We start from the raw sequence: 10,952 nt of genomic DNA on the forward strand, positions 1-10,952 counted from the left end.
GAGTTTAACGACTCCTAAGGAATGGCAAACCTTTGCTATTTGAAGCCCAAAGGATCAAGACACCAGCGCAGCCTTGTATGACATACACAATTATTATTTTTTGAGACGGAGCCTCGCTCTGTCGCCCAGGCTGGAGTGCAGTGGCTCACTGCAACCTCTGCCTCCTGGGTTCGAGGTTCTCCTGCCTCAGCCTCCTGAGTAGCTGGGATTACAGGTGCACACCACCACGCCCAGCTAATTTTTGAATATATGTGTATATTTTTTAGTAGAGATGAGATTTCACCATGTTGGTCAGGCTGGTCTCAAGCTCCTGACCTCGTGATCATGATCCACCTGCCTCAGCCTCCCAAAGTGCTGGGACTTACAGGCCTGAGCTACCACGCCAGGCCCACAATTACTTTCAAAACACACACAAAGTACTGTCCTGCCTCTTAAAGTCATTCCCTCATACTTCCACTAAAGATCCTTACTCCATTCTGCCTGTTCACATCCCCCGCCACCCCAATCCCCAGCACTATCACATAGCAGCCTTTTGCTTATGGTAGAATCAGCTCCCATCTGGTGGATGTAATGAAAAATTCATGACTAGACTGGAACATTACTATTAAAATTTCCCAGATTTTCATGTAAATTAAAAAATACTAAAAAAAAACCCTAAAAAACAAAAACTCTGCAATCTACTGAGATTTACATATGCCTAAGCACTTCAAAGATATCCTTATCCCACTGTTATACCAGTGGACGCATCTTGTTTTGTCACTTCTACTTTCTCTAACACCCTAAGCAATTAAGTACATCTATATTCTCTAATCAGATACATGTCAACTAGTATGTTAGAAAATGCTACAAAGAAAGAACCAAGTTACTCCAAACATTTTACTTAAGGCTCTGTAAGGCTGCTTTTTAACTTACTGGGTGTGGATACACGGAAGCTACTGATTGCCTTTGTCTTTTAGAGTGCCTGGATCTTAGTTCAAAAATGCTCCAAGAATAAAAATACTTCACTGTTTGTGTAAAGTTAAGGACCGATGCAGAAACTATCCATTTGCTTATTACAGATGGGCTCTGCCCTGCCCAAGTTTGAGGGGCTAAGGGAGGCAATATAAGCACACAGTTCTTTCTTTTTTGAGATGGGGTCTCACTCTGTCACCTAGGCTGGAATGCAGTGGCTGTCTCGGCTCACTGTGGCCTCTGCCTCCTGGATTCAAGCAATTCTGCCTCAGTCTCCCAAGTAGCTGGGACTACAGGGGTGCAATGCCATGCCCAGCTAATTTTTGCATTTTTAGTAGAGATGGGGTTTCACCATGTTGACCAGGATGGTCTCGAACTCCTGACCTCAAGGGATTCGCCCACCTCAGCTTACCAAAGTGCTGGAATTACAGGCGTGGTGAGCCACAGCACTCAGCCAAGCACACAATTTTCTAACTCCAAAATTTTTAGATCTGAATTAAGCACACTCTATAGTCAATTTAATTTTGAAACCGAAAAGACTATACATCTAAGGCGAAAACAGCTGCAATTTAAAAAATCTTCGTTGCCCAACCTTTCAGTCATTCTGGATTTTAAATCTTTCCAGGCTGCCATCCTATTTGATGTATACTTTGATGTAGGATATTTAGACACTATTAAACTACTTTGAAAGGGGAAAGTTAAGGTCTTGTAGCACTCAAGCCTGGGCGACAGTGCGAGACCCTGTGTCAAAAAACAAATCAACAAAATAAGGGAATATAACTATCTTCCCTCCAACTTTGTGCTTTGGTATCCTCATATGCAAAATGGAGACAGATGTACCTAACAGGACGATAAGGATTAGGCAAATACATGTAGAACACTTAGAATAGTGCATGACACTCAGTAAATGATGGCTCATATTATCAATCTCTGGGTTTAAAAGGGTGATATAACAAGAGAAGCACCATGGCTTAACTGCATGAAAGCAAAGAAAACCAGGTTTAAGTCTTGGCTCTATAAAGCTTACCAATTACCAAGATGCCTTGCCTTGGGCAGCCCCACTCTTTTCTGAAACAGTTCTTTAACTGTTCCTTATTACTGTCATGAGGAATCAAACAGATGACCTACGTTAAGGATTCTGAAAACTATAGTTTGCAAAATGGTGATTTTTCTAACACATAAATCCTTTCACCTTAAATGAGCTGACATTGTACTTCAAGTTAAAAGTTTTCTCTCCTTTTTAATGTCAACATGGAATCATGGTATCTTATTCAGTGAGTTGTAATCTTGCTACCAGTTTGATAATTGACACAGATTTAGCAAGTATAAATCCTTCAAGTGGCTCCTGTGCCCTTTTGACATGTATCAACCTTTTTGTTGTTGTTCAGACGAAGTCTCGCTGCGACACCCAGGCTGGAGTGCAGTGGCACGATCTCAGCTCACTGCAACCTTTGTCTCCTGGGTTCAAGCGATTCTTCTCCCTCAGCCTCCTGATAAGCTGGGATTACAGGCACCTGCGACCATGCCCGGCTAATTTTTGTACTTTTTAGTAGAGACGGGGTTTCACCATGTTGGCCAGGCTGGTCTTGAACTCCTGCCCAATTCAGCCTCCAAAGGGCTGGAATTACAGGTGTGAGCCACTGTGCCTGGCCATCCTTTTTTTTTTTTTGAGATTTTCTTTGTGGCACCATAATAGAATGTTCCAGGTTCATCTCGTATTTCTCCATCCCAGGAGTCATTATTACTCTACTTTTGAGTAAGTCCTCAAAACTGGTCTAACAAGTCATTTCAGAAAACAAATAATTTCACTTCAACAATATACTGTTTGATGATTCAACACAAACTGCATGGGCTGCTTAGATTAATTTACACTTGGTTCATTGCAATCTTTGGCTGTTTCAAACATACACTGCTAAAAAAAAAAAAAGATTGTCATTAAGAATATTACAATAGACGTGAAAGTTTTGAGGAGGAACCCCCCCCCCAAAATGTAAGCAATGGTAATGCATTTAAAGTATAGTATCACAAAGTCTCACTAAGACAGCGCACACCTGGGACAACACTTCTTTACTATACTTCATAGATGTCCTCACATCTTGATTAAATGGTTGTAACTGCTTAAAAACTGGCAGAGAAAACCTAAAATAATGCTTTATACCAGTTTGAGTCAGAACCAAACTGTTCCAGACTAGCTGGAAAACGACCCAGGAATTCACCTGCATTAAATGCTGCTGAATTTAACTGAGCTAAAAATGTCTAGGCCATCCCTTCTTAGAATTCCCATGACTCATTCTAGCCAAGAGTTATAAGAACATATTCCTTAGTAGTTCAGCAAACTTCAGGGAAAACTAGCTCATTGTCTTGGGTTCTAAAGTCCTTTTGTTTGATATTTTTATTATAATGAAATTAAACTTATGACTAGTACAGTATGCTCAGCTTAAAACATTTATGAGTACTGCAAGGACTAATAGAAACAAGAAAAGTCTTAATAAAAATATTTGTTGATGGGAAATCACTGTGAAAGCAAACCTCCAAATATCCATTTGTAAGCCATAAGAGGATAAGCACAACCATATGGGAGGAGATAACCAGTCTCTCCCTTCATATATATTCTTTTTTATTTCTTGTTATACCTTCCCAAAACAGAGACATTCAACAGTAGTTAGAATGGCCATCTCCCAACATTTTAAAAAAACTGCACCCCCCAATGGGTGAACAAAGTAAAGAGTAGTAGCCTAGAGTTCAGCTGAGTAAGCCACTGTGGAGCCTTAAGTGGTGAGGTCTTCCCATTTCAGAGTGATGTGTCTTCAACTTGTATCATCATTTTAGCAGAAAAACATAATTTAATTTTGGTGAAATGAGATTCATCTCGCGACAGGATTAGTAACAGCATTCACTGAATTTCACATTCTTCTTTTGTGAACAGTGAAGAAAATGAATGGTAGCTAGAAGATCAATGGGATTCCAGCTCCAGCTGCAGATGGAATGACGATATACCAGGACAAAAAACACCTATATTTTGATTTACAAAGCTAACAGCAGTTTTAAATCTGCAACTTAATCACAGACCAACTACACCACAACCTTTTCAAATGGCAAAAATACAAAAAAGTGTTACAAAAATATTTCAGAAAAAGTGCATAGTCTAAGTGCATAGTAAATAAAAGCACTGAAAAATATCTTGCTAGAGGGAGTTCAGCTTGGAAAAGTTATTACCAAAGCTAAACATTTTTATTTTACATAAACTATACTCAAAAATAGCTTTATGAGACCGATTTCTGGCTAAAAGTATCAAAGGGTTTATTAGTCAAGAAACAAATACCTCAACCGACAAGGGTGGATAGAAAAGAAACAAAGAAGCTGCCTACCCCAAAAGTTCAGACTTAGTAAGATTTCTTCAGTATTATGGTACTAATATCCCTTAATGGCAGAATGTGATAATCATGGAATTAATTATTGCTAAAGTAGTTTTCAAATAAAAAAAGAAAAGAAAACAAAACAAATTAAACTTGACACAATCTGACCAAACACGTGTCAATTTACAATTTCAAGGTTATTTTACAAAATACCTAACATTTACACAATAGGCTCCCGGCAGCATTTCCAGACAAATGTTCTTTTAATTTATCCTGACATGCTATAAATGAATAAATTACATTACTTAAAAATTATCATAAGTTTTCCTTTCTCATGGGTCACAGAAAAAGAAATGAGCGTGCAAAGAAGATTGAGAGGAAGCGCACGCACACAGATAACTTAAAGAAGCAGGAGGGGCTGGGGAGGGTCAACAATCACTGAACCTCACACAGTGTGATGCTCTCCAAGGGTGAAAGTCAACTGCTTATAGCCACTTCACAAGTATTTTAAAGAAAAATGTTTTGTAGGGAAACCCTTTAATGCTTTCATTTTTATTCAAAATCAGTCCAGCTGCTAGTCAGCGGGCAGGAGCTACAATACCAAGTTCTGGCAGTTGCAGTACTAGATATTGCGCCTGCAAGTCATAAAAAAAAAAAAAGAAAAAATGAAAGAATGCCTTTCCCCTTCAGACAAAAGAATTACTTTTTTCGTTTTTTTTTTTTAAAAAAGAGGAAAAGTTATAACACGAAACCTAAATTGACTTGCAAAGGAATACCATGTAACAAATGGCTTGAAGTAGTCTATCAAAAAATTGGGGAGATTTTTATTTAACAGTGAGTCAGCAAGGCATTTTTTGTTGTTTAAAAAAAATCTCATTTCCTTACAGAAACAGTTTTTAGTTTTTAATGAACTTGTAAACAAAAAAGCTCCCATTTCAAAATAAAAACAAAATCCCAGATCATATAGATGTTTACAGTGATTACATTTATCTAAGCAACATACATACATGTTCAGTTTTAAGATGTTAACTAAATTTCTGTGACAAATATGCTTTTTCTTTTTAATACCAAGAACATTATAGAGTTAATGCAGAGTCCTAAAGATAATCTAGTAGTCACTAAGTTTTCCTTAAGTCTTCACTTTAGATGCTGTTATTTCTAGCACAATTAAGCAGGCAGAGTCTTTCATATGCTCAAACACTGGAATCTTTGGTTGCTACCATATCAGCTGGCTTGCAGACAAGAAGCCAACCATTTTAAGAATGTTTTAAGTGAACAACTTGCAAACCCCAGGGATGGAAAAACCCTAAGAATGCACAATTGTGAGCATTTACAACCATCACAACTGTGGCTGAAGACTGTTCATGCCGTTCTTCTGAAATGAGATCTCAAAGCAGTATAGTTCAAAACAAAAGGTTTTAACAAAAAATTGGCATATGCACAATTTCTCCACCAATTTGTGTGTGTCAACCATTTAGTTAACTTTTCCACTTGATAAAATGCAATAGAAAACCGGACACCATGTTTCACTATCTCAGTTAATATTCACAATTACAGCGGCTACAACTCAGGATACAGCATCACCAATGCTGCCCAGAGTCAGTTTATACTGAAATTAAGTTCTTGACACCAAGTAAATGGTTGTCCACAACCACTGGCTAGTGTACATATGAACTAAAATTTCTAGATTTGGGGAGAAACAAATGCTGCTCCGATCATCTGCTCTGCTTCTTCTGTTCCTCAATTCATGCTTAGAAACCTGGTAAAAAATCAAAACAAAAAAAAGTTAAAATTCCAAGTTAAAAATTGTAAATTACACCCAAAATATGGAAATTGGGTGGAACTGAGCCAATAAGTATAGTGGCTCATGTTATTTCATCTCTTGTGAAAAGTATTAACTCAACTTTTTAAAACAGAAAAACATGAATCTATACTTAAAACTAATTTTTTCTGTTTTGAAAGACTCTAGGAAGGAACGGTACAGTGAATTCAAAGCCTCTCAGCATACTAAAATAATTATTAGTAATTCAAACGATCATGTTTCCGCATTTTTAGCACCCAGAACGTATTAGGCATTCAAATATTTATCAAATCAATGAAAAACAGATTGCTTTGCTTTAAGAATACAATTTCAATCCTACCATGAGCACAAACTTGTGCGCACTATTTCTGACACAAATTAAAACGGTTAGCATTAATAATAAATGCATTCAAGGCATAATTATCTGTATTATTTTACTAAACAAAGATCTGAGAAGCATGTAATTTCTGTAGATAGACCTTTAAAACTTCTTTACCAGCCGCATTAGATTGTTTTGTGACTCATTTAAAAATGTAAGCAAGTGATGCTTTTTTGGCTTTATTTACTACTCAAGCCTACACATTTTATACATACTTTCCTCCTCCATCACAAGTAGACCCTAGGGCCTCTACATAGGCCCCGGGCCAAGTTTGAATACAAGAAGCCTCAGGTCATAACCACACTTTATCTACAGCTAAAGGCAAAGGGAGAAAATATGCCTATCCCACATAGCCTGAAAATCTCGCAAGCACCGTTTTTCCTCTCACCAGACACCCACTCTGAGGCACCAACGCCCCTCTGTCTACCTCCTTACAAATGAGCTAGAAACTACATATAGCTAGTTCTAGCCTACTCCAATCAATCCTCACTTTTTCAGCCCAGGCCACATTTTCTTCAGTCATAAACTGCTCCTTTTCTTTTAGTTCTTTTTTTCTTTTTTTTGGAGACACAGTCTTGCTCTGTCACCCAGGATGGAGGGCAGTGGCAAGATCTTGGCTCACTGTAACCTCTGCCTCCTGTGTTCAAGTGATTCTCCTGCCTCAGACCCCAGAGTAGTTGGGACTACAGGCACCTGCCACCATCCCTGGCTAATTTTTGTATTTATAGTAGAGACACGGTTTCACTGTGTTTGTCGGGCTGGTCTCAAACTCCTGACCTCGTGATCCGCGCCAGCACGGCCTCCTAAAGTGCAGGGGTTACAGGTATGAGCCACCTTGCCTGGCCTCTTTTACTTTTTAAACATTTGTTGGGCCATCTCCCATGATTTTTGTGGGAGAAACAAAATAATTCTACTATTGATTTCTCATGCACATATGCCTGTTTTTTTTTTTTTTTTGGAAATAATAGCAAACATACAACAGAGTAGGTGCATAATAGATCTTTGTTGCCTGGGTACTAAGTCCATAAGCAGCAAATGCCAAAAATGGAAGATAACAAAACTTTGAGAATATACATCACCACAGGGAATATTATTTGATGTATGTTATTAAGAAGTATTAGCGAGGTAAACCTTTCTTTTAAAGACTGTCAAGCCAAACCTTAATTAAAAAAAATCTGACTAAACCCTGCGACCTAATTTCAATTTTAAAATACAGGAAAAGTTTCAAGCTTCTTGTTTGGGAGTTTAAAAAAGAAAAAAATTACAATACAGGATAAACTATGCAGGTTAAGAAACTAAGGATTAAACAGAAATGGCCCTTCCCCCATCAGGACTTGGTTTCAAGTCCTGTAATTCTTCTTAAACATGAATTAAAAAACATATTTTCACAACTACTAAAATTGCTGGGTTTTATCAGTTTTCTTATGCAATCATATTAAACTAATTGTTATGAATATACCAAATGGCTTTCAAAGGGAAAACCACCATCACTAACAAACTAAAATGGTAACATGTTACACTGTCAGTCAAAATACAAGGAAACTCTTGTGCCTTTAATAATAGGAAAACTTTAGAATATATCTGTACATCTTTTGACCTGGTATCTGAGGAATTGCTGAGTCAATAAACAATTACAATTGTTTAGAAACTGGTGAAAGGACAGCCTAATAATATTCCTGGTAGAATAGAGCAGTCAAATCCAGCTTTAACTCTTCAGATGGGTCAATGGTATGATATTCCAGCCAGGGATCAACATTTCTCCAGTGAATTGTCCTAAGATGTTACTGAAGTATGTTTAGGGAAAAACCTCAATAGGAATATTCAACAGGTATTCAACATTCAGTCTTCAAGTACTAAGCATTCTTTTCCCCAATATGCATTAGTCTTTGGTTTTTATCTTGCAGATTAGGTGGCTTATCCAGGCTTCCAAGAGTTCAAGAATCCATCTTCACTGTAACATCAGTTAAAATGAGGAATGATTCCCTTTATTCCTACAAAAAAAAAAAAAAAAGGAGGGGGGAGTTAAAACAGAGTTGGAGGATTAATATGATGATTAAGAAGTTAATAGCTTAATTAAATTTCAAATCCGCAAAAAGGAAAAAAAAAAAGTTTATTTTTATATAACTAACAAGGAGATTCTATCCCTGCCCGCCACCCAATCTGAAACCTAAAATATATGTTCTAGTGCAGACGAGGCGGCTCACATCTGTAATGCTAACACTTTGGGAGGCTGAGGCAGGAAGATCACTTAAAGCTAGGAGTTCCAAATAAACCTGGGCAACATAGTGAAACTTTGTGTGTAAAAAAATAAATAAATAAAAGGTATGCTTTTTTTTTTTTTTTTTGAGATGGGGTCTTGCTGTTATGTTGCCCAGGCTGGACTTAAACTCCTGGGCTCAGGAGATACTACCACCTCAGCCTCCTCACACAGTGTGTATCTGTTCTTATTTGTAAATTAATTTCAAATGTTTCTGACTTTTTAAATAGAACCAGAAACTAGTTCAAAGGGATATTTACGTAGTAGTAAGGCTTGTAAGTTTGTGCCGGGGTTCTGAATTTTAGGATCCCTTCACACTACAACGTTTTAAAAGTTATTTTGAATATACTTTTCCTATAACATGGTTGTGGTTTTTTTTTCTTTCTGCTTTTTTTTTTTTTTTTGAGACGGAGTCTCGCTCTGTCGCCCAGGCTGGGGTGCAGTGGCTGGATCTCAGCTCACTGCAAGCTCCACCTCCCGGGTTTACGCCACTCTCCTGCCTCAGCCGCCCAAGCAGCTGGGACTATAGGTGCCCACCACCATGCCAGGCTAATTTTTCTTATTTTCAGTAGAGAAGGGGTTTCACAGGGTTAGCCAGGATGGTCTCCATCTCCTGACCTCATGATCCGCCCGCCTCAGCCTCCCAAAGTGCTGGGATTACAGGATTGAGCCACTGCGCCGGCCTTTTTCTTTTTAAAAAAAATATTTAAAATAGAGATGAATTCTCCCTATGTTGTCCGGATGGTTCTCAAAATCCTGAGCTCAAGTGATCTTCCCATCTAGCCTCAAAAATGCTGGGATTATAGGAGTGAGCCACAGTGCCTGGCTGCTTATGTGGTTCTGTTGGTTGCACAGAATTAAACTTGGAGAATTTTATATCAGACTGGGAGTACCTAAAGGTAAAGAATAATAATTTAAAAAAAAACAGAAACAAAAACGTCTAATAACTCTTCCTTCCCTACAGAAACTAAGAGTATTTAAAGTTGGGAAAGATTATAAATGACAATGTTAAGTAAAGGAGGTATACATTATTCCTAAACTGCATTAAAAAACAGACTGAATTCTTTTGTCTTCCTTATAACAGAATTCATTCTGCTACACATTTCTGATGTTCTGGAGTTTTAAAATACCTGTTGTAATTGATTATTTCCCCAGCTGGTAGATGGTCTGCATTCAACACCACTGAGTCACAGCAACGCTGTATTCTTCTAGGTCTTCTAACAGTTGTGCTATCATCCAGATGATCTAACAAGTTGCAGAATTTAAAGGTCCTGCAGTCTTGGAGACGTGGACTCCAGATGACCAGAAATTAACTCTTGCACTTTCATCAGCATTTCCTGTTGGGTTATTTAGATCTTTCCAGCTTTACTGTCCACAGTAAAAAAAAAAAGCTGACAAAAATTCAAGATTTCAGCAAGAAGATGCAGTTCCCTGGTACTTCTTAGAATTGAGTGTATTCAGAGCCGTGTGTTCAGACTGTCCAGGTATTTCAAGATCTTCCCTGTGATTTGGGTGTGCTGCTGAGTGACCAGCACATTCCTAGCAGCAATTGGTGAAGTCAGAAAAAGTCAAACTAGACATAAATGGTAGATGCAGCCCAGTAAAACTGGAAAGTAATTCAATGAAGACTGTGTACTTCCTTGTCCACATGGTAGGACAATGTGATAGAAAATAATATTTGTAATCTCCTCTGAATGTCAACACTTTGATAGCTATCTATATTATTATGATAAAACTCCACTTAGTAACTATGGTTAGGGTAGTAAACAAATAGGTTAAGATGATGAGAGTACAGAATAGTAGAATTATGCAAGAATCCACCTTTGGGTTCACTACCTTCTGAAATTATCCTCCACCTCTGCCCTCAATTAAAGAAACACTGAACTTTTTTGAATGTCCTAAAAATATTTCATTTTCCTTTACTTATTTTTAATATCTTGAAAAATACTTTTTTGATAATCACATATAGTCAAAGGGAGTTAAATAAATTTCGAAGTGTGTTGGGTGTGAATCTTACGTATTTTTCTTCTGAACATGAATAAAAACAATAATTATAATCTTGTAGTAATTGAACATTAAAAACTAGTACAGATAATAATTGGCATAAAGAGAAACTTTTTTTTTTGAGACTGAGTCTCGCTCTGTCACCAGGCTGGAGTGCAGTGGCGCGATCTCAGCTCACTGCAACCTCTGCCTCCCAGGTTCAAG

The 10,952-nt window shown here is 37.7% G+C and overlaps 1 protein-coding gene across 3 annotated transcripts in view; it reads right to left on the minus strand.

Annotated features, from left to right (window-relative positions):
* Positions 1-3,527: 3,527 nt before the first annotated feature.
* The window catches only part of CSNK1A1 (casein kinase 1, alpha 1), a 57,925-nt gene continuing 50,500 nt past the window's right edge, over positions 3,528-10,952 (minus strand). For all 3 annotated transcript variants that reach the window (XM_011931534.1, XM_011931533.1, XM_011931531.1), the window contains one exon: positions 3,528-6,066. In XM_011931534.1, the coding sequence (XP_011786924.1) occupies positions 6,059-6,066 (8 nt within the window). In that variant the 3' untranslated portion in view covers positions 3,528-6,058. The remainder of the gene's footprint in view (positions 6,067-10,952) is intronic.

This window comes from Colobus angolensis, unplaced genomic scaffold (assembly GCF_000951035.1).
Source record: "Colobus angolensis palliatus isolate OR3802 unplaced genomic scaffold, Cang.pa_1.0 Scaffold90, whole genome shotgun sequence".
NCBI lineage: Eukaryota > Metazoa > Chordata > Mammalia > Primates > Cercopithecidae > Colobus > Colobus angolensis.